Genomic DNA, 25,962 nt, shown 5'->3' with positions numbered 1-25,962 from the left:
GTTCAGAGGATTCAGATTCCGTCACTTAGTGATTTGGACACACAGAGGATTGAGATTCCTTTATTGGATGATGGACAGGTGACCCAGGTAAAAGTTCTGAGGCCGAAGTCTAAGTTAGATTTCCTGCTTCAGGGTTTAAATCCTTGTTGATTGAATATGTTACGTTTCTTGGGTGATACGTTTGTTTAAGATGTTTCTGAGGAAGACTATGCAGATTATGTGACCTAAATTTGGGCACAAGTTTTCAGTTTCCTTCACTGAGAATTAAGACCTTCATTACACATACAGGTGACTGTTAAAACTCAGGGAAACTGAAGCTGGTTGGAGTTTTGTGAGATGATCGACTTTACTGGCTTTACATGTTTTGTTTGAAGGTCTAAGCCTAATATTTGGCAGTGATTCCAGGAGTGTGTCATTTAGCCATTGTAATTCATAACAATGCTATTTTTTTTTAATCATTCACCACATTGAATCTTAGAAAAACACACATTGAACTATTAAAAAAAATTATTAACTCATCAAGATGAATTTTTTATGTTTCATTTCTGAATAATGGCTGCATTTTGCTCTTAAGTAACACAGAATGAGCAAATACATCAAATGTGCTAAACTAGCATCCATGCTAAAAGAGGACATTATGGACATTCTAGTGATTTACATAAAATAAAAAATGTATTTTCAATCTATATTTTGTGTAACATTGCTTTATAGTCAAAGTGACATCATCAGTCAATATCACAACATCACTGAACAAAAGAAAACAGAAAGAGAAACATGTATTTTTCTTCTTCCCATGATCTTCAGGAAATTCTTCCACTTGAACATGGAACCTGGAGAATATTCCAGAGACGTAATCTGGCATTTAAAGTGGTAGAAGTTGTTAAGGATGGAAAAGTTCATGGGTTTCTCTCTTTCTCTCTCTCTTCATACAGAGATGTGCTCGTGGTTACTATAGAGAGAGAAACGGCCGCTGTGTTTCCTGTGCGTGTAATGGACATTCAGAGGATTGTGATGAGAGTACGGGGAGATGTCTGGTAAGAAAAAGCTGTTGAGGTTTTTTTTTCTGCCTATAGCAAACTTTGACACCTCAACTTTAAGAAACCGTAAACGTATTTCACTTTGCTTAGGCTTTCTTTCTTCACTTTTGGTGGTAACTCTGTATAATAGAAAAAAGTCACAGTTTCACCATACGAAGGGTTTTCCCAGGACACCACACACTGCGCTGTAGATATGGGTACTCTTATAAACTTTACACTGTTGTGCTGACTCACTGCTTTATTCATGGTCTAGACAGTTAGTTTATGCTTATATAATTTGCATGCTTTTATAGTGGTAATGATAAAAAAAGACAAAAATACCAAAATATGGGACACAATAGGTTTAGTGGAGCCATTCAAATGCTGTAAGAATGCTAACAGAACTATTACAGTATAGCAGAAGGGAGTAATTAACCCTTTCAGAGCTACTTTAACTCTTTGTACCAGAAGCCAAAAAATGAAATTTCCACCTGAATTTAATTGTAATGTCACACTCAACAGCAGTGGTTAATGACTCATATGAAAGTAGACACTAAGAATTTGCACTTTTTCATAACTGTCTTTTTTTAACCTAGCGTTGGTTTTTACCTAGCCTTTTTACCTAGGTTTAAATGTTATCATTTTATTTTGCCAGTTGTATACAGTGTTTTACTATCAAAAAAGCTTTAACTGTGCTGTCCGTTTTATCTCTACACCAATGTTATTGTGTAGATGTGTGAATTGTTTGCCCAGCTCACACCCCTCCCCTTTCCCATCGCCTTGCTCACCAGCTTCTAAACACAGAGGTTACGTTTACACGACAACGATGTAGTCAAAATGGAAAAGTTTTTCTCTTGCGTTTTCAAAAAGTTTCACGTATACACGACAACGTTTTCAAAACGATTCGCGTTTACACATATCTGCGATAACGGCCAAAAACGCTGTATTACGTATGCCAGGCCAGTAGTTGGCGCTGTCACCTTGTTAGTTGGTTGTAATATTGGTGAAGTAAATCCACACTTTGCTGAAGAAGCGTTAGCAAACTCTTGAGCAGCAACAACACTACCATGTACTCCGCCATTGTTGTGTATGTTTGTTCGCGCTTGCCTTTACAATAGACACGTACTGCGCGTGTCTACATACCTAACACGTACTACGCACGCGCATGACGTCAACGTTTTGAAGGATTCCCGTATTGGGTGTTTACATGGAGACGATAACGGCGGCGTTTTCAAAAACTTGCACTTTGAAACCCGTTTTCAAATATATGCGTTTTCAGTCCCCAAAACGCCATTGTTGTGTAAACGAACAGGCAAAACGCATCAAAAGTTTCCTTTATTTTGGCTGAAAACGTTGTTGTGTAAACGGCTCCAGAGTCATGATACTCTACACACAGAAACCCAACAGTGTCCTGAGTAATCTTGAAACAGACTTGCAGCGATAAAAATAATTCATTTGTGTATACTGATTGAAAAGTTGTCCGATAAGTCGATTTCCATTCTGCCCGGTGGAATGGAACGCCAGTATACTGTCTTCAATACTGTGTGAAAGTGTGTCATGAGAGCTGAGCGTGAGATATGATGATAATATGATGTTTTTATTGGTGGTAATTTACAGTGATGGATTTGACCTCAACTGTGAACGCTTGCATGGTTCATACAGATAATTGCATAATAGCTTCCAATAAAAGACTACATGTACTCGAGCAACCCTTTCAAGCCTAACTGTGATCCTGTAAATACGGTATGGTGTTTAATGAACATGGTTAATAGGAGTGTTAGAGCAAGAAGACCTCCTAACTCCTAATTCCAGTGTAATTCAGAGCCTTCTTCAGTGCATTACAATTGACATTCAGTTGAATAAGATAAGGAAAAAGATAAGTAAGGAGCAGACAGTTGACTGGGAGCACAGAGATATACAGATATGACGTATAAAAATATAAAAGTCTTGGGCTAAATGTACCAATTACACCAAACGCATCAAAAGGGAGGAATTCCAGAAAATCAGCATGTGGAAAAGTGGGAATTTCTCAGTGAGGTGTTGATTTTATCTGAACAGAACTGCCAGGACAACACAGCCGGAGATCACTGCGAGCGCTGTAAAGATGGCTACTACGGCAACGCTGCTCTGGGGACCTGCGCGATCTGTCCATGTCCACTTCGCCTGGAGAGCAACAAGTGAGAAACCACACACACTCTTAGCATTCTCGCTAAGCAAGCGCTCACGTTTTTGATATTGCATTTATTATATTTAATTTCCTAGCTGGATACTTTTTTTGTATCTGCAGTCTATGTACAATTACTAAAGCTAAACATTTGAACATGTTTTCCGGCACTGAGAAGAAAAATGTATATAAACGTCTTTAATTGAAACTCACTTATAATGTGTGTGTAAGGTTACGAATTCTGTCAGAAATCATCTAACATGATTCAAAACTACAAGCATTATATTCTAAAAAAATAATAAATGTTTTAGCCTGAGAGAGACATGAGAGAAATTCGTACTAAAGTTGTTCTTATGGAGTTTAACCAACTTTTCAACAAAAACAAAACTTACGCAGTAAGAAGCAATTATTTCCTGAATGTTTTGGTATCCATGCATGATCGTTACACAAGTTGCTCAGTGACGCATAACCACAGATTAGTCTAGAAAAATCAGGCTATTTATTAGTAAATAATTTATTAAAATAAAATTACAATTCTTTTTTTAGTCTAGAAAAATTAATCCATATTCATTTTTTTCAGACTTCAAAATTAGTCGATAAAAATAATAATTAAGACCTAAATTAAATGAACTAAACTTCTACTTTTTAGTCTTGAAAATAAGAGTTTTTTAATCTAAAAAATTTACTTTCGACCAAATGATTTATTAAATCTTTTTAGTCTAGAAGAATTTGTCCAATTTGATTTTTTTTTGCTAGAAAAATAATTCAATATTTGAGTTATAATTATTGACTAATGACCAAAAATTTATGTAACTGTTTTTTAGTCTTTAGAAAATTTTGACTAAATAATTCTAGATTTAAAAAAAAAAAAGTAGTTCTAATTTTTTGACTAATTTCTAAAAATTTAATTTTCAATTTTCCACTTTTTCAAATTTAGCTCATTTTTTAGTTCATTCCAATTTTTAAAAAAAATTGGACTAAATAAATTATGATATCCTTTTTTTAGTCTAACAAAATTTGTATATTTTTGGCCAAATAAGTAATGAAACAGTTTTTTTGTTTTGGGCTGCCGCAACTATCTTTAGACCTCAGTTTAGCTCTGAAGGCAGTACAGAGAAATCTCTAGCTGTAGATAGTGATTGTAGAGACGAGGCTGAAAAGTACGCTGGTGTGCTTTAACACTGTTCTGAGAATGATCCGGGTCCGTATCTATATGATGAACTCATGACTCATGTGTTTCCTCAGTTTTGCTGTGGGCTGCAGTGATGTATCTGGAAGAATTCGGTGTCAGTGTAAGCCGGGATACGCAGGAGAAAAGTGTGAGAGGTGAGTTAGTCCATGACTCAATGTGCTCAGTGAACGCTTTTAAAGCCCCGAATCATTTAAACATGAGGCGTGTTTCAAATAGGTGATTTATGATGATATACTGCACTGTAGTGTAAAAAAACAGAATTCATGAAAAAGCTGAAAAAAACCCAAAATCATCCAGAAGAAAACAATGATAAAAAAAAAAATCTGAACTAACCAAAAAAAACCTTGAAACTTCCCATCCCCCCCCCCCCCCCAGAATCAAAAAAAAAAACAGAATCATTGAAGAAAAACCCTGAATCATCAAAAAAAAAAAGCCAGAATTGTCCCCAAAATAAAACCAAAGAATCATAAAAAAAGTATCATCCCCAAAGCAAATTTCATCAAAAAAAACCCCAAATCATCCTCAAAAAAAACCCCAGAATCATCCAAAAATACAGAATCATAAAAAAATTTTATCATAAAATAATATTAAAAAAAAATAATTAAAAAAACACTAAAATCATGAAAAGCATATCATAAAAAACCCAGAATCTTCGTCATCATCATCAAAAAAAAAATAAAAAATAAAAATATAATCCAAAAACAATCTTCTTTCTTTGGTCTTTTGTATAGCTTGATTGGTTGTTTTTGCTTACATATGTTTCGAGATGCTATCTGAGATCGTTCTATGATTTTTCTTTGATTTTTTTTCTTTGATTTTTCTAAACTTTCTTACAGATATGTTATACTTGTTCCTGATATCATGTTAAATGCTGACCAGAGTGTGTAAATGGAAATGTTTTCCTCAGGTGTGCTCCTGGATATTTTGGCAGACCTGAGGAATATGGAGGCAGATGTCAGCCATGCAACTGCAACGGGAACTCCTGCTCACCCACCACCGGAGGTACCATTGTCTACGCCGTGCAGAATCCAAATCGCGCTAACAGTCTTTTCAGAGCTGTATTATTATATGAAGAAATTTGAATTGTCACTCAAACAGGCCTAGAGAATGACATTTATGAATGATCCTTCTCTTCCAGTGTGCAATTACATACAGGACCCTAAAGACACAAACCCTGCAGAGGAATGTACAGGTACAGTGCTCTTAACTCTGCTGTCTTTGTTCAGAGGAATTCATGTGTGTGAAAACCAGCATGATGGTTATCTGGGTCTGTCTCTCAGAATGTGACAGCTGCGCTCAGACCTTACTAAACGAGCTGGAGCTGCTCGATGTTGAGCTGGAGCGGCTCAAGGCGCAGCTGGATACGGTCAATTCCAGCTCCGAGGCTTATCAGCGTCTTAAAGAACTCGAGAAGGCCATCACTGAAGTGAAGGTATTTTATTATTTTTTTTAGTTTCGCTTCACGTCCGTGTACCAAGCGAACAGAACTGAAATACTGAAATACCGTTTTCTCAGAAGTTTAACCAACTTTTCAACAAAAACAAAACTTACGCAGTAAGAAGCAATTATTTCCTGAATGTTTTGGTATCCATGCGTGATCGTTACACAAGTTGCTCAGTGACGCATAACCACAGATTAGTCTAGAAAAATCAGGCTATTTATTAGTAAATAATTTATTAGTAAATAAAATTCTTTTTTAGTCTAGAAAAATTAATCCATATTCATTTTTTTCAGACTTCAAAATTAGTCGATAAAAATAATAATTAAGACCTAAATTAAATGAACTAAACTTCTACTTTTTAGTCTTGAAAATAAGAGTTTTTTAATCTAAAAAATTTACTTTTGACCAAATCTATTTATTAAATCTTTTTAGTCTAGAAGAATTTGTCCAATTTGATTTTTTTTTGCTAGAAAAATAATTCAATATTTGAGTTATAATTATTGACTAATAACCAAAAATTTATGTAACTGCTTTTTAGTCTTGAGAAAATTTTGACTAAATTATTCTAGATTTAAAAAAAAATAATTAGTTCTAATTTTTTGACTAATTTCTAAAAAAATTAGTCAATTTTCCACTTTTTCAAATTTAGTTAATTGTCAGCTAAATAATTTGTAAGATCATTTTTTAGTTCATTCCAGTTTTTAAAAAAATTTGAGCTAAATAAATTGATATCCTTTTCAGTCTAACAAAATTTGTATATTTTTGGCCAAATAATTTATGAAACAGTTTTTTTTGTTTTGGACTACCACACTGAAGTGAAGGTATTTTAGTTTTTTTTTTTAGTTTCGCTTCACGTCCATGTACCAAGCGAACAGAACTGAAATACTGAAATACTGTTTTCTCAGAACATGGTGATAACTTACACAGCTGACGTGGAAAAGCTAAGGCCTAAAGTGACGGAGCTGGAGCAAGACGTACGCACTCTGACTCTAGACATTAACAAGCTGAAACAGGAGGTATGCTCTTTTTAAGGACTATTTGAAAAAAAGGCTGTAGTGAAATATTATCATCATTTTAATCTTTTTATTTATTTTTTTATACAAGGCTGAGAAGAGGTCAGACGAGGCCGAAAAGGTGGTGAAAAATGTAGAGAAGACTCACCAAAAAGCGACAGATCTCAACAGCCAGGTGCTGGACATTCTCAAGAAAATCCAAGGTATACACACACACACACACACACACACACACACACACAGAGAGAACTTTAACTTATTTTCAACCAAGGCATCACATTTTGTGTTAGAGTGAAATAGTGTCAGAGGTTTAAACATCATTTGGAGACACCCTTTGTACCATGTGCTGTCATTCTGTCACTGATGGAACACTGATGCTAGCTACAAGAACCAGGATGTTGATGACGTGTCCTTCGTCTCTCAGAGCTCCTGAAGCAGTTGAGCAATCCGTCACTGGACGGCACTCTGCCTTCAGGAGACGCAGACAAACTGCTGAAGGAGGCCGAGCGGCTGGTGCGGGTGATGCAGGAAAGGAGCTTCAAACCTCAGAAGGATGCAGCGGAGAAGGAACTGGACGAGGCGAAGAAACGTACGTCAATTTACCAGCCTGCCATGTTAACACACAGGGTTTATCTTTCTTTTTTTTTCTTTTGTCTTGGTTCTCAGAGTGGAGTCAATAATTACAATTTCAATAATTATTATTACAAGGCTTATTCTAATTATATAGACTGATATTTGGATTAAACAGAAGCTAACCCTGTTTAAACAGACTAGCTAAAGATATTAAAGCAGTAAAGTTAGCAAGCGATTAAACAAAATGTACTGTAGAATTAGCTTTTGGTTCAAATTCTGCCCAAAGAAACCCAGTGATGAATTTAAACCTGGGCTAACGCTATTTAAAACGTTAACTATGCCGAGTTAGCGAGTAACTGCAAATAAAAAAATCAGTTTGTGATCTCTTGCGAAATGTTTAGAGGATAAAAACATGGTAACCATGGAAACGTTTAGCTACAAAGCTAGCTTAGCTGTTGTTAATGAATTTCTGGACCAATGCAAGCTGGTTTCCTAGCTGTTATGTGCTATGTGCTAATGTTTTCTATAGGAAAATACACACAAGTGTAGAGTAACAGCAATAAATGCAAACACTGTAGTAGTTTCTTGTGCTTTTGCTGCTATTTAGCCACTATGAGTGACGCAAGTTTATACCTTTGGGACAGTATTATAGGAAAGATATAATAATCTTATTGTGTGTGTGTGTGTGTGTGTGTGTGTGTGCACTGCAGTCCTAGATTACATCAAGAACAACTGCACAAAACAGTTTAATCAGAACCAGGAAGCAGCCAACAGGATCAGGAGCCTTCTGAAGGACTACGAAGACAAGCTAAAGGAGCTGGAAAAGGCTCTCAAGGAAGCTAATGAGACGGTGAAGAAAGCCAACGAGCAGAACACACACAACGCTCAGACCCTCAACGATCAGCTGGTGCGAATGCGCAACGTCTCGCCTGCTCACACATTCCCTCCAGCTCTTTACTGAATAAAATAAAGATTAGTAGTAAAATCTTCACCTGTCATGTTTCCACCCGTAGAAACGGATTAACACTTTGGAGAAAGAGAAGAACAACGTGGAGAACGACATCGCTATGGCAAAGCAGCAGCTAAAGGATGTTGAGGACCTGCTGAAGATGCTCAGTGACAGCAAGAAGGTAGCGTCTCGGGAATGCGCACGCAATTTTTTTCTTATTTATGATCCAGAATCCTGCAAAATGCCTGACTGTCTCTGAGTTCACAGGCGTTATTGGCTTTGCAGCTGCCTCTGCTTTTCTTTTAAGTAAAGGAAAATGCACAACTGAAAGCAAGCAGTCACAATAGAATTAAGCCACTTGCGCTAAAGTTGTGTTTTTTTAGTTTATATCTCATTAAGTGTGGTTTAACTCAGGGTGGGGAATTCACACGAGCTGCGACTGGTTTCTTCCAAAAAACACACCTGCTGCTATTGATTTAAATAAGAATGATACAATAATGGACAATACACTCAGTGACTTACTGAAAAAAAATTACTTACTGAATAATTAAAAATGATTCTAGATGCCACAGAAAATATTTTCTAAAACTGATGCTCTTTTTTTTTTTACATTAATTAAAAAAGTTTATTGCAATTAAATATCACAGAGCTTAATCTGAATCAGACCAAATAAGTAAAAAAGTAAGTAAGAGGTACTGTAAATAAGTTTCAAAACAAGAAGATAAGAAAAAAAAATAGTTAAAGAAGTAAGTAACAATGTAAATGAGTGAAAGTAAAAAATAAATAAGATAAATAAAAGGTAAGAAAAGATTTAGTGAGAAAGGAACTGAGTAAGTAAAAAGTTATTAAAATAAATAAACAAAAACAAGTAAAAAAAAAAGTAAATAAAAAAGTAATCAAAAATTAAGCAGAGAGTAAGTAAGTATAAAAGTAAGTACAAATGTAAAAAAAATAAAAATAAAAAAGTAAACCATTACAATAAGAACATAAAAATCAAAAGGAAGCAAATAAAAAATAAGTAAGAAAGCAACAGAGAAAGTAAAAATGTAAATAGAAAAAAAAAAGAAATACAAGAAATAAATTGTATTGCAATATCACAAAGCTTAATCTGAATCAGAAGATAAATAAAAATATAAGTAAAGTAAGTAAAAAAAAAAAAAGGTTAAGAAAGAAGGTAAATAAGTAAAATAAGAAGGTAAGATAAACAAAAAAAAACAAGTAAAGCAAGTAAATAATAAAGTAAGCAAAAATTAAGTGAGAAAGTAACTGAGTAAAACAGTAAGTAAATTATTAAAAAAACTGTAAAAAAAAATGTATTGAAATTAAATATCACAAAGCGTGATCTAAATCGTACAAGCCAAAAGATAAGTAATAAAAAATGATAAGTGAAGTAAATAAATAAATAAATAAATAAAAAGTAATTAAAAATTAAGCAGTATAACTAAGTAAAAATGAAAGTAAAAAAGTAAGAAGATGAATAAAAATGTAAAGTAAGTAAATATAAACGTAACCATAAAATTAGGTGAGAAAGTAACTGAGTAAGGAAAAAAGTAAATAATGATAAATAAAATATGATAAATAAAAATAAATTGCATTGTAAATAATATCTCAGAGCTTATCCTGAATCAAACACGCAAGCTCTTTCCGATGGTTTTGTTCTGTTCTTTCGTAAACTTCTTTTTTTTTTTGGTTTGTTTGTTTATTTCTGATATTTCCTCACAGGAATATGAGGAGCTCGCTGCAGAGCTGGACGGAGCGAAGACCAAGCTGACGAACCGAGTGAACAGCATCTCGCAGACGGCGGCTCTGCAGGGGCTGGTGAAGGACGCCGAGGATCACGCCGCTCTGCTCAACAAGCTGGCTAACGAGCTCCAGCAGTAAGGAACCTTTCATTTGCTTGTATTGAACCTGTTTAGTCTGAGTGACATGTTGTAACAGGACGGCTCAGGGTGTAATGAAACATGACCCAGGTCTGCCTGCTGGAAAAAAAAAAAAAGATGGATGTGGCGGAGTGAGATGCGTGTGAGATACGGTCACTCTCCCTCCGCTCACGGTAGACGTACGACGTGGATCTCTCCTGTCAGTTCATGTCCATCATGCAGGATTGTGTAGAAATATCACTCCAACATGGCCTCTGTGTGTTCTGTCCATAGAACAAGCTCTTTAAGTTTAAGCATTAAACAGTATTTCTTTTTTTGTCTGATCTTTTGACCTCGATTACAGATTGTTATCAGAGTTGTCTTAATCTCGTCATCTCGTTGCTACATTTAACTCTTTTCATAATGAAAGTCTCCATCAGGGGCTTTCCATGAGACTGAGACGTGAGACTTCAGATCTGGATTTCTTTTGAATTCAGAGCTGTTTTATCATCTCTAAGATGATAAAAGGCTGCTAGACTATACCAGACAGTACTGCTACACATGCTGAGGTTCTTATTGTGTGTGTGTGTGTGTGTGTGTGTGTTTTTTTCCTCCTCTTCAGGGCCATACAGAACTCGAGCGGCCGAGCCGACGTAAAGGACGCCCTCGCCGCTGTCGACGCCTACAGAAACATCACAGAGGCAATCAAGGCAGCCGAGGAGGCAGCAAAGAAGGCCAAGGAGGCAGCTGACAAGGCACTGAACGTAAGAATAGAGGAAACCACTCATAAAGTTTCAGCGTTTTACGTTCACGTTTTAGCTGAAAATCAAGTTTTTATAGTTTCCACTATGTGAGTATGAGTGTGAGTGTGTGAGTGTGTGTGAGTGTGTGTGCAGTTATCATCTAGCAATGAGTACGTAAAACATTAAAAGTAAGTAATTATGTTAAAAAAGATAAATAAGCAAAAAAGAAATTAAGTAAGAAATTGAAAAGGTAAATCAAAAAGTAAGTAAAGGAAAGAAAGAATATGTAAAAAATAGCTTAAAAATGTAAACAAATGAAATAAGTAAAATATGACCATAAAAAATTATTAAAACAGGTAAGTTAGAAAATAAATAAGTAAAATAAGAAGATCAGTAAAAAAAATTAAGTAAGGAAGTTAGTAAGCGAGAAAGTAAATAAGTAAAAGTTAAAAAAGTAAACAAATAAAAAAGTAAGTAAAAATTAAGTAAGAAAGTAAATGAGTAAAATAAAAAGATAAGCAAAAAATAAGTAAATAAGAGTAAGAAAGTTGAAAAAGTAAAAAGCAAAATGCAAAAGTAATGTTAAAGTAAGTTAGTTTCCACCAAATCACCTTTAAATTAATAATAACATTCTCAAACGATGTCATTTATTTATCTATTTATTTATTTATTTATAGGATGCCACTCGGGGTGATATAAGCAAAAGGGCAAAGGATCTGAAAGACCAAGGCACATCACTCCACAAAGATGCTAAACAAGCTGAGAAAGATCTGAAAGGTGAGTAAATATACAGTCATTTTATTTTATTTTATTTTATACGATGGGGTTAAATCTGTACGCCAGACTTTCCCGACTATTTCTCAGTATGCAGTTAATCCAGGTGCTTTGATCTTATCTTTCTTTAGCATCATTTGCTTTCATTTTTAAGTTTCATGTGAATCATGTGGAGTATTTATCTTTTTTTTTTTTTTTTAACGTCAGAGCTAACAAATGACCTGAAGGAGCATCAGCAGCGTTTGGACGACGCCCAGAAGAAGAAAACCCAGCTGGAGAAAGATCTGCGTGACATCAACAATGATCTGAACGACATTCAGAGAGGCAGGACAGACAGTTTCAAATAATAAAACCAAGATAATAACATAAAACATTTATTTACTGTAATCATAGAGTTGTGTTTATCTCCTGAATTCACACATTATAAGCTCTTCATACTGTTTCCTAACCCCATTTCCTCTCTTCACACAGATGACATTGCTACGATGATCGATATAGCCAAGAGAACAGCGCAAGCAGCGAACGCCTCAGCCAGCGACACGATGAACAAGCTGCAGGACATAAACGCAGAAATCAACGCTATTAAAGCGCAAAACGCCAGCGGATCTCCAGACCAGGCCAACATCAACCGCATACTCGATGACGTGGACATGGCCGGTGAGTGGAAATTCCTCCATTTTGCTTTTATGTTAAATGAAATGATCAGCGCGTGGTGATGAAGCCGACTTATTTTCCCCACACACAGTGAAAAACCTGAGCAACTCGATCCCGTCGCTGCTGGATAAATTCACTCAGGTGGAGAAGCTGAGCTCTGAAATTGACCCCAACAACAACATATCCTACAACATCATGCACATTAAAGAGCTGATCGAGCAAGCACGCAGCGCCGCTAACAGGGTAAGACCACTGCTCAAAGGCACAGTTAGCATCGGTCTGACAGTACAGTGGACCTGAAGAGCAAGGCACCAATAAATAGATAAACAAATACAATAAATATGATTTAAAATAAATAAAACTTGTGTTATGTTAAGTTTCCACTCTAGATAGAAGAAGTAAACTATGAATAGAATGAGTCAACTTTAAAAAAGATTTTTTTATTGAAACATGACTTATTTTATGTAATGTTGACTCTTTTTTATTTAAAATTAATTCTTTTCAATTAACTCTTTAAAGGTGACTCTATTTAAAGTTGACTCTTTTTATTTAAAGCTGACTTTATTTAAAGTTGACTGTTTTAAAGTTGACTCATTTTATTTAAAGTTGACTCTTTTTGGTTAAAGTTGATTCTTTTTATTTAAAGTTGACTCTTTTTGGTTAAAGTTGATTCTTTTTATTTAAAGTTGACTCTTTTTGATTAAAGATGACTCTTTTTATTTAAAGTTGACTCTCTTTGGTTAAAGTTGACTTTTTTAAAGTTGACTCATTTTATTTAAAGTTGATTCTTTTTGGTTAAAGTTGATTCTTTTTGGTTAAAGTTGATTCTTTTTATTTAAAGTTGACTCTTTTTGGTTAAAGTTGACTCTTTTTGGTTAAAGTTGACTCTTTTTGGTTAAAGTTGACTCTTTTTATTTAAAGTTGACTTCTTTTTAAAAAGTTGACTCATTTTATTTAAAATTTACTTCCTTTTTTGTTTCTTTTGGTAAAAATGACTAGTTTTGTGCCTTGGGCCACCGTCAGCACCTCCTGACACAAATTTTATTGCAATTTTATAACAGTTGGACAATCTTAGCTTTCTATCAAACAAGTGGGTGGGGCATTAAACAGCAAGTAGTGAAAAAAGGGAAAAATACATTTTATTGTTTGTATAAATGAAATGGTGGCGCTTTAGCTGAGATGAGGATCTTATCGTACCTGCTCCAGCTAGTAGAGGAAGATTATACAGAATTTACTGAATCATGTTCTGAGTAAACTCTAAAACATAATACAGTTTAACACAGTCATTAACCTCCTGCATAATTCACTTTACTGTAAGCTTGTTTAAACACTCATATGACTCATCTCCAGTTTTGTATAATTTAATATTAAATGTGCAACGATTTAAAAAATATAGTTAAGATAAAAGATAATCTCTCTCCGCTGATTCTGTATAAACAGCTACATTGTACCGAGTTGAACCAAAAAGCTGCTTTTCAGTTCAGAACCACGTAGTTTTTGTTAAGAAATTAAAATGATGTAGTGTTTATCTCTATAAAGTAGTTTCTTTAATTACAAGCTAGTTGATTAAACGTAACAACACTTCCACCTCACTATGGAAACGAAACAAATATTCACTATGCCGCGACGTGTTTCTGTCCCACACGTCTCTCCTGACCAATCACAGAGGTGGGCGGTGAGTTTGGACAGCGACTGAACTGCTCAGTAATAACATCAGTGTTAGTGTCAGTGTCCACATCACACGTGTTGCTATATTAATGCCATGCTTCTGAATCCCTGGCAGGTTCCTGTGCCCATGAAATTCACTGGTTTGGAGCACGTGGAGCTGCGACTCCCTCGAACCCTGGATGACCTGAGAGCCTACACGGCGATGAGTCTCCTCCTGCAGCGTCCCGAATCCGAGGTCCGAGGGGACGGCAGACGCCGGCGTCGCCAGGGCACCAGAGACAATGGCAATCTGTTCGTTCTCTACCTCGGCCACAAGGACGTGAGTGAAATCTTTTTAGTCCTAACACCGTATGCGCTGCACATGGACCGTTCAGGGTTGAGTTCGTTATACATGCCTAACACCAGAGCTTGTATGACACTCTGGTGACCTGTCCTCATCGCCAAGAGACAGATATCATGATGTCAAGATGAGGAATCGCTCTTGTCTAGTCCACATACTGTTCTGTAAGTTCTTCCCTGGCGTAATGCTCACTACCTGATCATGGTTTCCGCTGAGTCAGAAGAGCTTCTAAAACGAGCATTCATGGCTCCTCAGAAAAGTGGCAAGATCTTAGCTGTCCATCAAACAAGAGGGCGGGGCTATAAACAGCAAAGAGTAATGCACATAATTCATGTTTTATTGTTGTCCGTTTAAATAAAATTCTCAACACAGGGGTGTTGGTGATATGTTTCATAATGTGCTGAAATGCACGTCTAATTGGAAATATTTATTTGAAAGAGGTTTATGAATACTTATGAATTTTACTCAGACCTCGTTTAAGGCTAAACACTCATATGACTCGTCTCTGACTGCTTTAAATTAAAATGGACAAGCTAGTTACAACAAATGTCATCAGCAAAAAGAAACAGCCCCTCATCACTAAACGGATAGGAAGCTCTTTCATTGAAAGACAAAAGAGGCTCAGATAAACTAACAGGGAGTAACGATTTAAACTGTTCAAACTATTTAAACTTAAACTATTTTAGACCACAACACTGTTTAATTCTCCAATCTGTAACTATAAACTGTTAAAATGTATGACGTGGCATTCTTCAATTAAAAAAATGGAATTATTGGTTCCACTAATTATGAATTATTGGAGTTAATTAATGGAATAAAACATTTAAGGAGATGCTGTTATTGAAAGCTATGTGCCATGTTATACATCCTTGATTATTTTCCTGTAACAGCACACCCCAAAGTCAAGTGTTTTATACCTTACATATTAACAAAGTAGTGAAGTAGACGTGATAAACACAATGTTGTTTCATTTTTGTAGTATAGCATACACTGTGTTTTTTCTGAAAGCCTAAAATGGTGATGCATGAACCAACGCTGGATATCCCACAAACCCAAACCCTGTGTTGGAAAAATACCCATAATTCAAATATATCTTCATCCCAGTTTTTATGTATTGTTACAAAATGACATGCATCCTTGTAATATACAGTAACTATGACCTTAAAAGTATTTTTTTTTCCATTGTAATTAAAGTTTCTTGTTTAGAAAGTCATTTTAAAACACTTTATCCCGCAGGCGACTAAGGACTACCTCGGCATGGCTCTGAGAGACAACGTCCTCTATTTCGTTTACAAGCTGGACGGCATTATTAAGGAGATCAAGTCGATGGACATCACGCTGTCGAAACCAGATCGGATCTTCTTCGATAAAGTGGATGTGCGCAGGTTGGGCCGCCGCACACTTCCATCACTTTTTTTTTCACATTACTGAAACACTGATAGCAGAGTGTTGAGATAATTGACAGTGTATTGTCAAGTTTTTTGTACTCTATAAATAAATCCATCATAAATTAAGAGATTAAAATTAGTATCTAAGAAGGAATAGAAAGGGGTCATAACTAGAAAACCACAAGAAACCAAAAAAGTCTCTGGATCAACTAAGACTTTTAAGTTTTGCATGGAAATCATGACAAGACTTCGTAAGAAAACCACAACACAGAAGGTAGAAATACGCAAAAACATAGAAATACGTCTCAGACGAGACCAGTGATGACTGATAATAATGTAATAATAAAACAGGAAATAAGCGAAGACTTGGTGGAAGTGCGCTTATGGAATCTATTTACAATCGAAAAGTATAAAGTCAAGCAGGAAAGCCAGACCTAGCAGGTATTTTCATAGGTGTAACTTCCACAGTGGGCATGTTTATGAAAATATAGTATGATACAAAGTGGTCCAAACCTCTGTAGGAATATTAATGTAATATATCACATTTTCCAAATGTCATATTTCCCCAATGTTGTTTATATTGTATATTAAAAAAAACAATTTAGAAACCGTGGAGAAAATGGAGTCAGTTAATAACGAGTCACATTAGAGATATCAAGCATATCATTTTTATTTTATCCTACTTTCTAGTGCATCAGATTCCAGATCATGTGAGGGTTGAATTCCCTCTCTGAATTTGAGTAAAATGAAATGAATATTCATTCCTCTGTTTTGCTTCACTCGTCTCTTACGTCTTTAGGATTTACGAAGACGTCCAGGTCAATCTCACGAAGCTATTCACGACAAATAAACCAGACCCAGAAGTCCCAAGCTCTGCGCAGGGAGACGCGCTTCATAACCTGCTGAACCTCCACCCCAGTGAAGCGGTCTTCTACGTAGGAGGCTACCCGAAAGACTTCACTGTAAGTGTGTTTACTGCATGTAATGAATGCTGCGTTTGATATGCAAAACAATTTCTTTTTTTTTTAAAGTTCAAATGACTCTCCTCTGTTTAGCCTCCAGCACCTCTTAATTATCCCGGATACCAGGGCTGCATTGAGTTCAACATGTTTAATGAGAGGTTAATAAGTCTGTACAACTTTAAGTCACTGGGACCTGAGAATGTCACCTTACAGACGCCGTGTAAGAGGTAAGAAAACAGTGACAGTCCTGAAGTGTTTTATTCCTCTTATACCACATCAGTTTACCAATGCTAACATCCATTTTATCCGTTTATAGTTACATGTAATGTAGAAAGGCAGCAAGTCTGAAACAGGAAGTCAGAATGCTTGACTGATTTACAAAGCAGCCAATAGCATTCAAAGATTCGCCATACCCACACTGTATCTAAACAAACCTAGGAGTAGCTTAGCAAGCTAGATAGATATGGAGCATAGTGAAGATTTTAACAAGAGCAAACACTTCCGAAAAGTAAAAAAAAAAAAAAAAAACACTTCCGAAAAGTAAAACATCACCTCTGCCTTTTTTTCAAGCAAGGGATGGTTAGAAAAGGCAATAATGTGTGGGAAAGATGCTCAGCTTTTTTGCTGAGCGCCGACAAATGCACCAACAAACCATGCTTGTCTGGGGGCGGGACATGTATGTCTCTACAGAGCATTTAATTGGATGAACATGAAGATTTGCATAAATACGAATCGTCAATTTTAAAAAAATTGGAGCATTTTTCCCAGAAGTCGCAAACTATAAAGTTAAAATGAGAATCTCCGAAACTTCCTTTATTTATTAATTTATATGTTTTTTAATTTTTTATTTATTTAGATGTAGTGTTTCACAAAAACTCAGAATTATTTTTTTTTGCATTTTTTTTCTGGAAATGGCAAGCTATAAATTTAAAATTAGAATATCTTCAAAACTTACTTACTTACTTAATTAATTAATTATGTCTAATTAATTAATTAGATATAGTGTTGTGCAAAAGCTCTGAAGCAACAGTTTTCATTTTGGGGCAGGTTATGTTTAAAAAAAAAAAAAAAAAAAAAAAAACAGACAAAACACAGTTTTGTCAAAATAGTTACACACTTTTTAAAATGCCTTTACATGGCTTGTCGGCTGTACAAAACCCGACGTGTTAAGAAAATTAATCAACACCTTCTGACCAATCAGAATCCAGCATTCAGTACGTCTGTGGCAAAAACCAAATATCTGACTTTTGTACTTTTCTCTGCTTGCTTCTCTCTCAATTCCAAGGTACATCCAGCCAGGGGACGGTGAATACCTTGAAGGCACGGGTTATATTCAGCTGCAGCTCGAAAAGGTGCCCACATTGCTGAGCATCTTCCAGACATTGGAGACTCGAGCCAAGGACGGCATCATCCTGTACATCGGAAATGAGGTCAGGTTCTCCTCAGGGACGCTTAAAAGCACTTCACTTTTTAATCAAATTCTGATTTATTTCCGTTTTATGGCCAGGAACTACACCCTAAAAAGTTTGTTTTTTTCTTAATTTAATAAAATGTGAAATGTGAGAATCTAAATTAACAGAAGATATTGTGTAAATTTTTAACATGTAATAAAAAACTGCAAATGATGCAACTGGTGATTAAATACGCAATTTGCATATTACAAAGATTCATTTCTCAACAAATGCTTTTCACTCAGAATAACAAATTTTGACTTACTAAAAAAATGTTTTAAAATCTAAATTATTTAAAATATATGAAATGACAAGATGTACTCTGTGGAAAATTATGTTTTGGGAAAACATTGAGGAAACATTTAGCAATTAAGAATAAACTCTTTGGTAGGTGATTTAATATGAAAAGACTTAAAAAAAAATTATTGCTCAGGGTAATTAATGGATTAATGGAATAGCTATACAAATAAAGTATTTTTATTAATAATTCCTTTTTCTATAAATACTTGAGATGAAAAATAATAATTTCAATATAATAGATCATTTTTGCCTGCGATACCTGTCCTGATTTTCAGTCATATTGCTCACATGCTGTTTACAAAGCACATGAGTGTTAAAAAAAAAAATAAAAACATTTAAAAAATTAAATAAAATTAAAAAAAAAAAAAAAAAAAAAAAATGAGACTTCCAGAGCAATTGTTGAATATTTCAGGTGTTTTGGTATAGAACTGAAATGTGGAATTTGTAGTAGATGGTAATAGCTCAGTTAAGCATCTCTACATCGCAATTCTATTGTAGTACTCTTAGTTTTACTTGCGTTTAATAACGTTGTGTCCCCATAACCTTATGTTTTTTTTTTGTTTTTTTTGCCTTCTGTTTTGCAGAACTCATACTACCTCATCACTCTTGAGAATGGCTACGTGGTGCTGCGTGGCAGAGTTGGAGACAAGCAGCTGGAGACCAGGAGGAGCAGCAGGCCGGAGGATATGGTAGGCCATAATGCTAATACCTTTTTATCATCAGTGCATGATACTATGGGTGGTATGTTTTCATTTTCAAGACGCCGATGTGAAATAAAGAATAAATGCACTTGGTTATATTTTGCATACTCAGAGCACTTTCCTGAATTTTGCACTTTGTTTCATTGTGTTGTTGTTGTTTCTTCTCCTTTCTTTAGAACGGGGAGCTCAGGGTGTTCTTTGACGGTAAAACTAATGTTACACGGGTCCGGCTAAAAACCCAGGAGTTGGTGAACGGTCCATACTTTTATGCTAATTTTGACAGCTATTTCATCGGTGGCATACCCTCAGATTTGAGAAGGAGGTTTGTCTTTTTTTTTGTTTGTTTGTTTTATTTTTATTTTTACTGTGAACCACATAAGCTTGAGTCAAATCCTGTACAATACTTTGTGACCGCATTTAGTTTGGCAAGTCTTCATATAATAGTTAAAAGAAAGACTCAATTCAATTCAATTTTATTAATATAGTGCATTGTCCCAAAGCAGCTTTACAGAAATCTAAATTGATTTTTATTCCACCAGATTACTAGTATTCTATTCCACCAGGATACTAGTATTCTATTCCACCAGGATACTAGTATTCTATTCCCCCCAGGATACTAGTATTCTAGTATTCTATTCCACCAGGTTGCTAGTATTCTATTCCACCAGGATACTAGTATTCTATTCCCCCCAGGATACTAGTATTCTAGTATTCTATTCCACCAGGTTACTAGTATTCTATTCCACCAGGATACTAGTATTCTATTCCACCAGGTTACTAGTATTCTATTCCCCCCAGGATGCTAGTATTCTAGTATTCTATTCCACCAGGTTACTAGTATTCTATTCCACCAGGATACTAGTATTCTATTCCACCAGGTTACTAGTATTCTATTCCCCCCAGGATGCTAGTATTCTAGTATTCTATTCCACCAGGATACTAGTATTCTATTCCCCCCAGGATACTAGTATTCTAGTATTCTATTCCACCAGGTTACTAGTATTCTATTCCACCAGGATACTAGTATTCTATTCCACCAGGATACTAGTATTCTATTCCACCAGGATACTAGTATTCTATTCCACCAGGTTACTAGTATTCTATTCCCCCCAGGTTACTAGTATTCTAGTATTCTATTCCCCCCAGGTTACTAGTATTCTATTCCACCAGGATACTAGTATTCTATTCCACCAGGATAGTAGTATTCTATTCCACCAGGTTACTAGTATTCTATTCCCCCCAGGATGCTAGTATTCTAGTATTCTATTCCACCAGGTTACTAGTATTCTATTCCACCAGGATACTAGTATTCTATTCCACCAGGTTACTAGTATTCTATTCCCCCCAGGTTACTAGTATTCTAGTATTCTATTCCACCAGGATACTAGTATTCTAGTATTCTATTCCACCAGGTTACTAGTATTCTAGTATTCTATTCCACCAGGATACTAGTATTCTAGTATTCTATTCCACCAGGATACTAGTATTCTAGTATTCTATTCCACCAGGTTACTAGTATTCTATTCCACCAGGATACTAGTATTCTAGTATTCTATTCCACCAGGATACTAGTATTCTATTCCCCCCAGGATACTAGTATTCTAGTATTCTATTCCACCAGGTTACTAGTATTCTATTCCACCAGGATACTAGTATTCTAGTATTCTATTCCACCAGGATACTAGTATTCTATTCCACCAGGATACTAGTATTCTAGTATTCTATTCCACCAGGATACTAGTATTCTAGTATTCTATTCCACCAGGTTACTAGTATTCTATTCCACCAGGATACTAGTATTCTATTCCACCAGGTTACTAGTATTCTATTCCACCAGGATACTAGTATTCTATTCCACCAGGTTACTAGTATTCTATTCCACCAGGTTACTAGTATTCTATTCCCCCAGGATACTAGTATTCTAGTATTCTATTCCACCAGGTTTACTAGTATTATATTCTCCTAGGTTACTAGTATTCTATTCCACCAGGTTACAAGTATTCTATTCCAGTATTCTATTCCCCCAGGTTACTAGTATTCTATTCCCCCAGGTTACTAGTATTCTATTCCCCCAGGTTGCTAGTATTCTATTCCCCCAGGTTGCTAGTATTCTATTCCCCCAGGATACTAGTATTCTAGTATTCTATTCCCCCAGGTTGCTAGTATTCTATTCCCCCAGGATACTAGTATTCTAGTATTCTATTCCCCCAGGTTACTAGTATTCTATTCCCCCAGGATACTAGTATTCTAGTATTCTATTCCCCCAGGTTACTAGTATTCTATTCCACCAGGTTATTAGTATTATATTCCACCAGGATACTAGTATTCTATTCCACCAGGATACTAGTATTCTATTCCACCAGGTTATTAGTATTCTATTCCCCCAGGTTACAAGTATTCTATTCCACCAGGATACTAGTATTCTATTCCACCAGGTTTACTAGTATTCTATTCCACCAGGTTATTAGTATTCTATTCCCCCAGGTTACAAGTATTCTATTCCACCAGGATACTAGTATTCTATTCCACCAGGTTTACTAGTATTATATTCTCCCAGGATACTAGTATTCTATTCCCCCAGGTTACTAGTATTCTATTCCACCAGGTTACTAGTATTATATTCTCCCAGGATACTAGTATTCTATTCCCCCAGGTTACTAGTATTCTATTCCACCAGGTTACAAGTATTCTATTCCAGTATTCTATTCCCCCAGGTTACTAGTATTCTATTCCCCCAGGTTACTAGTATTCTATTCCCCCAGGTTGCTAGTATTCTATTCCACCAGGTTACTAGTATTCTTGTAATAAAAGTCTGCTTTATTATCACTGTATTCCTCTTATAGATACAACATCACTGTGCCCCCGCTGAGGGGCTATGTGAAGGAATTGAACGCTGGTGGCAAAACTCCATCTCAACTGAATAAAGTGGGCGTTGGCCGGAGCTATAGCAGCAAGATACTGGTGAGTTTATACAAATTGTAGCTGTAGTTGTAGAGGTAGTTGTAGTAGTAGTGGTGGTAGTTGTGGTAGTCATAGAACTAGTTGTGGTAGTGGCTGTAGTTAGTTTTAGTAGCTATAGTAGCAGTAGTTATTGTTGTAGTTGTTGTGTTAGTTGTTGTAATAGCGGTTGTTGGTGTAATAGGTGTAGTAGTAGCTGTAGTAGGCCTCTGTCCTGAGGAATTTCCTGCTGTGGAAAAGTTGAAGCTTTCCCTCTGACTGTTACAAAGCACTGACCCTGGAGACTCCTTCCAAAAATATTAAATAAAAGTCTCCTTACAGAAATGTTTATATATTTTTCTTTGTTAAATAACAGCATTTTTTTAATAAAAAAGGAAACAAGGACCAGCATGCTGTGCTACTGCTGTAGAATAGTTGTAAATAATCAATCATTATGGCCTTTTTATCGTTTTACAGGCATTGAGGAATGCGGAGTTCAGCGCGGGTGGGTCACTGGACTCTCCGCCCACAGGCTTCAGTCTGGATGGAGCTCTGACGCTCTCGCTTGGATTCAAGAGCACCGAGAAGGACGGCCTTTTGCTGCAGAACAAACAGGCTGTGAGTTCTCTCCTTAAATGTCCATATTCATGTATAAATACATGGTTAGTATATACAATAAAGTTCATTACCATGTATTCGGTTCTGTGTAATAATATTGCACTGACTTTAATGGAGTCTGTATCAGTAGTAGTCAGTAAAAGATGAAGATTTAACAATTAGGTGAACAATTATACTTTGGAATTTAAATAAAATAATGTGGTTAAAGCAGAAGATGAATGGTAAATGAACAGGATGCTCATGTATTCATATTTTATTTCAGGATTTCTCAAACTGATAAAACTATTTTAATAAATTATTGAATAATTACTATTAAAGAAGTAAAGTTTTTGCATTTTGTAAAACAGATCTTAGTAGTGGAATCAGAGCTTGTTGTCACCTGTTAGTATGTTGCAGTACTGGAGTGACGTTTATACAGTAAATGTTGGTGGATTAGTCCACTTATACACTGCAAATATTTAAGCAAAGCAAAAAGCAGAAGACATTGGATGAGGGATGTGTAGTAAGGCATGGGGCTAAACAACATGCTCATAAAACATTTGAGTGTATAAGAGTGTAAAATCCTTGAAACAAATCAACTGAAAGTGCTGTTCTCCTCTGATTTCTGATATAGAGCAAAGAGATCGGGCTCTCGATGGTGGACGGATATGTGGTAGTGAAGTACCAGAACCGTGTTTGGAGATCCAAAAAACAGTACCAAGATGGAGAATGGCATTACGTTACTGTCATCAGCAAGGATGGAAGGTAAATATAGAGTATAGTATAGTATATACCGTACCTATAGACTGTAGGAGGAGAACCTTTTTATTTATATATACAGATTGGTGACAAATTAAAGGAAAAACCAACATAACATGTCTTAGTACGACTATTGGGTCATCACGAGCCACCGGAACAGCTTCAGTGTGCATAGGCATAGATTCTAATGCATTAATGCACAATCATCTCCGACGTTAAATATCTTTCTGATAGATTTAAGTATGGATGTCAGTTTAGTCACAGTACTTGTTGCAACACAGCCAGTTGAGCAGACTTTGTGACTGAAGCTTCCGCACCCATGCCGTAATGATGAATCCTCTTTCAAAGTCATTTAGATCTTTTTTTTTTGCCATATCCTTGCAGAATCAAGGTCAACTTGGCCTGCTGGGTATTTTTATACATAGCACAGAGCATGATTATTATGTTAATTACTTAATTATAATAATACAGGACAACTCCCTGAAAGCATCATGGTTTCTTTACTTAATTTGTCACCATCTATATATAGAAAGTATGATCAGTCTTTTTCACTTCATATCTTCAACGTCTCCTGTCTTGTAGACTGGAGGTCCGAATTGACGAAGTCGACGAAGGAGAAGATATCACACAGTCTCCCAATCTCAGATTCCTCTCCGATAAGGTCACTCTGGGCGCAGGCTCCTTCACAGGCTGCATATCCAACGTCTACCTGAGAAGGTTACCATCAGTTCCACCCCATCACTCTTTCTTCTTATCTGTTTGTGCCGTGCACTAGTTTACAGTGTCCAAGCGTAGACTATAATAATATTAATAATAATTCTATGTTCAACATAATGCAAACTTTTATGTTTTGCAGGTCCGATGCTTTGTACCAGCCAGAGGACTTGAGTGATTTTTCCTCGACGGGCGACGTGGTGCTGGATAAGTGCACGTCCGAGCGTCAGCCTGAGAACATGTGGGCCAACCGGAAGAAGGTAAGCATCTGCACTCTTTCAGAGTACTCTTTCTCAAGTGCACAGAGAACAATGATATGGTGACTAAATACAGTCCAGTTATAAAAAGGATACAAAAACGCAGAAAATGTTATGTATAGTTAAGGATGTGTGCAGTGAGTGCAGTTAAATGTCCCTGTGTAACATGTCAAAGAGAAAATATGGTGGAAGAGGATTTAAATCTCACAATATGGGTGAGCTTTTATTTAAAAGTACTGAAAGACGAAAATAAAAACAAGAGATTTAACCCCATAACTTATTTTGACTAAATTATTTGCACTGAGTAGTAGCTAGGATTTTGGCAGAGCAATAATACCAAGTATAAATATAGCTGCAGGCAGCGATTAAGGGACCAAGCACTTCCTGACCCCAGCCATTTAGTGAATGAGGAAGATCAGAAGCCAATGGGACCATCAGCTCTTCGTCCCAAGGAGGTATACTACATTTGATGGCAATACGTCAAGCCATTGCTGAGATGTTGCCTCACTTCCAGTTTTCACAGGAGCTGCAAGTGAAACTTGTTTGTTAACATCGGGTCATGTTGCTGAACATGTGTGCCAAGTTTGGTGTCAATACGTCAAGGTTTTACTGAGATCTTCCTGTTTGGCGAATTTCAAATTTGACTGCAAGTGTTGAATATCAAAAATCCGAGAAATACATTCAGTATGGTCTGATGTTGTGATGGTTTAAAGTTCACAGAAGAAGTTAGATGAAGTTTCTAGGAGAATAATCAAAAAAAAAACAAAACATTATAGTAATGCATTTACTGTATAGAGTTTTTTTATTATAAGTAATTAATTACATTATGAAAATAATATACGCATATTATTACTATAACTAAGCAACTGTTTGTTGCTAAAACAGGTTCCCGGTGTTCATTACAGACTTCCGTTTGCGATTATAGTGCGACATTGCTGTGCCTCAGCGAATGCCGTCCATGTGTGCACTGAAGCTGCTAGGTCGTGTGCTCACGTGTGTGTGTTGTGTGCTTTGTTTCCAGTGATGAAGACGATCCTGAGAGAGTGGACTAACAGGGAGATGTGTGTCAGCTTGTCTCATCTTAGACCAGCACTCGCCTAACCAGACGCCTAATCTCATCCTGCATGAACATTTTTATCATTAGTAAACATTTTCCACTGATACATATACATTTCTCCCATTCCTAACCTGTATATAAACACAGCCATTTAGAGGAGAAAAAGTAACATTTTTCTGGAATTTTCTTTTTGTTTCTGTTGTTTGTACGAGTGTCAATATCAATACCAGTGTGTTTCACATAAAGGACTACTAATAAACACTCTAACCAAGTTCTCACCTAATGAGGGAATTATTTGTTCCTTTTTTTCCCCATTCAATCAACATGCTAATATTCTCATAATCCATGTCTTCTCACACTTCTTAACATTAAGTCTTACCAAGTGTGTGTGTGTGTGTGTGTGTGCTTGTTTGTGTGTGTTTGGGGGATGGGGATATGTATTATATCTTAGTG

General features: G+C 35.9%; 1 protein-coding gene across 3 annotated transcripts in view; it reads left to right on the top strand.

The window, feature by feature from the left end:
• Positions 1 to 25,962, top strand: part of LOC113526350 (laminin subunit alpha-3) — a 106,087-nt gene that overhangs the window by 71,318 nt on the left and 8,807 nt on the right. For 2 of the 3 annotated variants that reach the window (XM_053233138.1, XM_053233137.1), the window contains exons 41-69: positions 933 to 1,034; positions 3,075 to 3,193; positions 4,426 to 4,506; positions 5,280 to 5,374; positions 5,511 to 5,564; positions 5,653 to 5,804; positions 6,719 to 6,829; positions 6,918 to 7,029; positions 7,251 to 7,415; positions 8,110 to 8,306; positions 8,413 to 8,529; positions 10,071 to 10,225; positions 10,830 to 10,971; positions 11,628 to 11,727; positions 11,932 to 12,048; positions 12,196 to 12,381; positions 12,470 to 12,621; positions 14,162 to 14,365; positions 15,623 to 15,771; positions 16,574 to 16,736; positions 16,830 to 16,963; positions 18,022 to 18,166; positions 19,072 to 19,176; positions 19,365 to 19,510; positions 22,032 to 22,149; positions 22,603 to 22,743; positions 23,357 to 23,487; positions 24,064 to 24,198; positions 24,338 to 24,455. In XM_053233138.1, coding sequence (XP_053089113.1) covers positions 933 to 1,034; positions 3,075 to 3,193; positions 4,426 to 4,506; positions 5,280 to 5,374; positions 5,511 to 5,564; positions 5,653 to 5,804; positions 6,719 to 6,829; positions 6,918 to 7,029; positions 7,251 to 7,415; positions 8,110 to 8,306; positions 8,413 to 8,529; positions 10,071 to 10,225; positions 10,830 to 10,971; positions 11,628 to 11,727; positions 11,932 to 12,048; positions 12,196 to 12,381; positions 12,470 to 12,621; positions 14,162 to 14,365; positions 15,623 to 15,771; positions 16,574 to 16,736; positions 16,830 to 16,963; positions 18,022 to 18,166; positions 19,072 to 19,176; positions 19,365 to 19,510; positions 22,032 to 22,149; positions 22,603 to 22,743; positions 23,357 to 23,487; positions 24,064 to 24,198; positions 24,338 to 24,455 — 3,846 coding nt within the window. Of the gene's footprint in view, positions 1 to 932; positions 1,035 to 3,074; positions 3,194 to 4,425; positions 4,507 to 5,279; positions 5,375 to 5,510; positions 5,565 to 5,652; positions 5,805 to 6,718; positions 6,830 to 6,917; positions 7,030 to 7,250; positions 7,416 to 8,109; positions 8,307 to 8,412; positions 8,530 to 10,070; positions 10,226 to 10,829; positions 10,972 to 11,627; positions 11,728 to 11,931; positions 12,049 to 12,195; positions 12,382 to 12,469; positions 12,622 to 14,161; positions 14,366 to 15,622; positions 15,772 to 16,573; positions 16,737 to 16,829; positions 16,964 to 18,021; positions 18,167 to 19,071; positions 19,177 to 19,364; positions 19,511 to 22,031; positions 22,150 to 22,602; positions 22,744 to 23,356; positions 23,488 to 24,063; positions 24,199 to 24,337; positions 24,456 to 25,473; positions 25,793 to 25,962 lie in introns of those variants that run through there. The other variant, XM_053233139.1, reaches the window with a different exon arrangement.

Source organism: Pangasianodon hypophthalmus, chromosome 4, assembly GCF_027358585.1.
Source record: "Pangasianodon hypophthalmus isolate fPanHyp1 chromosome 4, fPanHyp1.pri, whole genome shotgun sequence".
NCBI classification, from domain to species: Eukaryota; Metazoa; Chordata; class Actinopteri; order Siluriformes; family Pangasiidae; genus Pangasianodon; species Pangasianodon hypophthalmus.
This window is presented reverse-complemented; position numbering and strand designations above follow the sequence as displayed.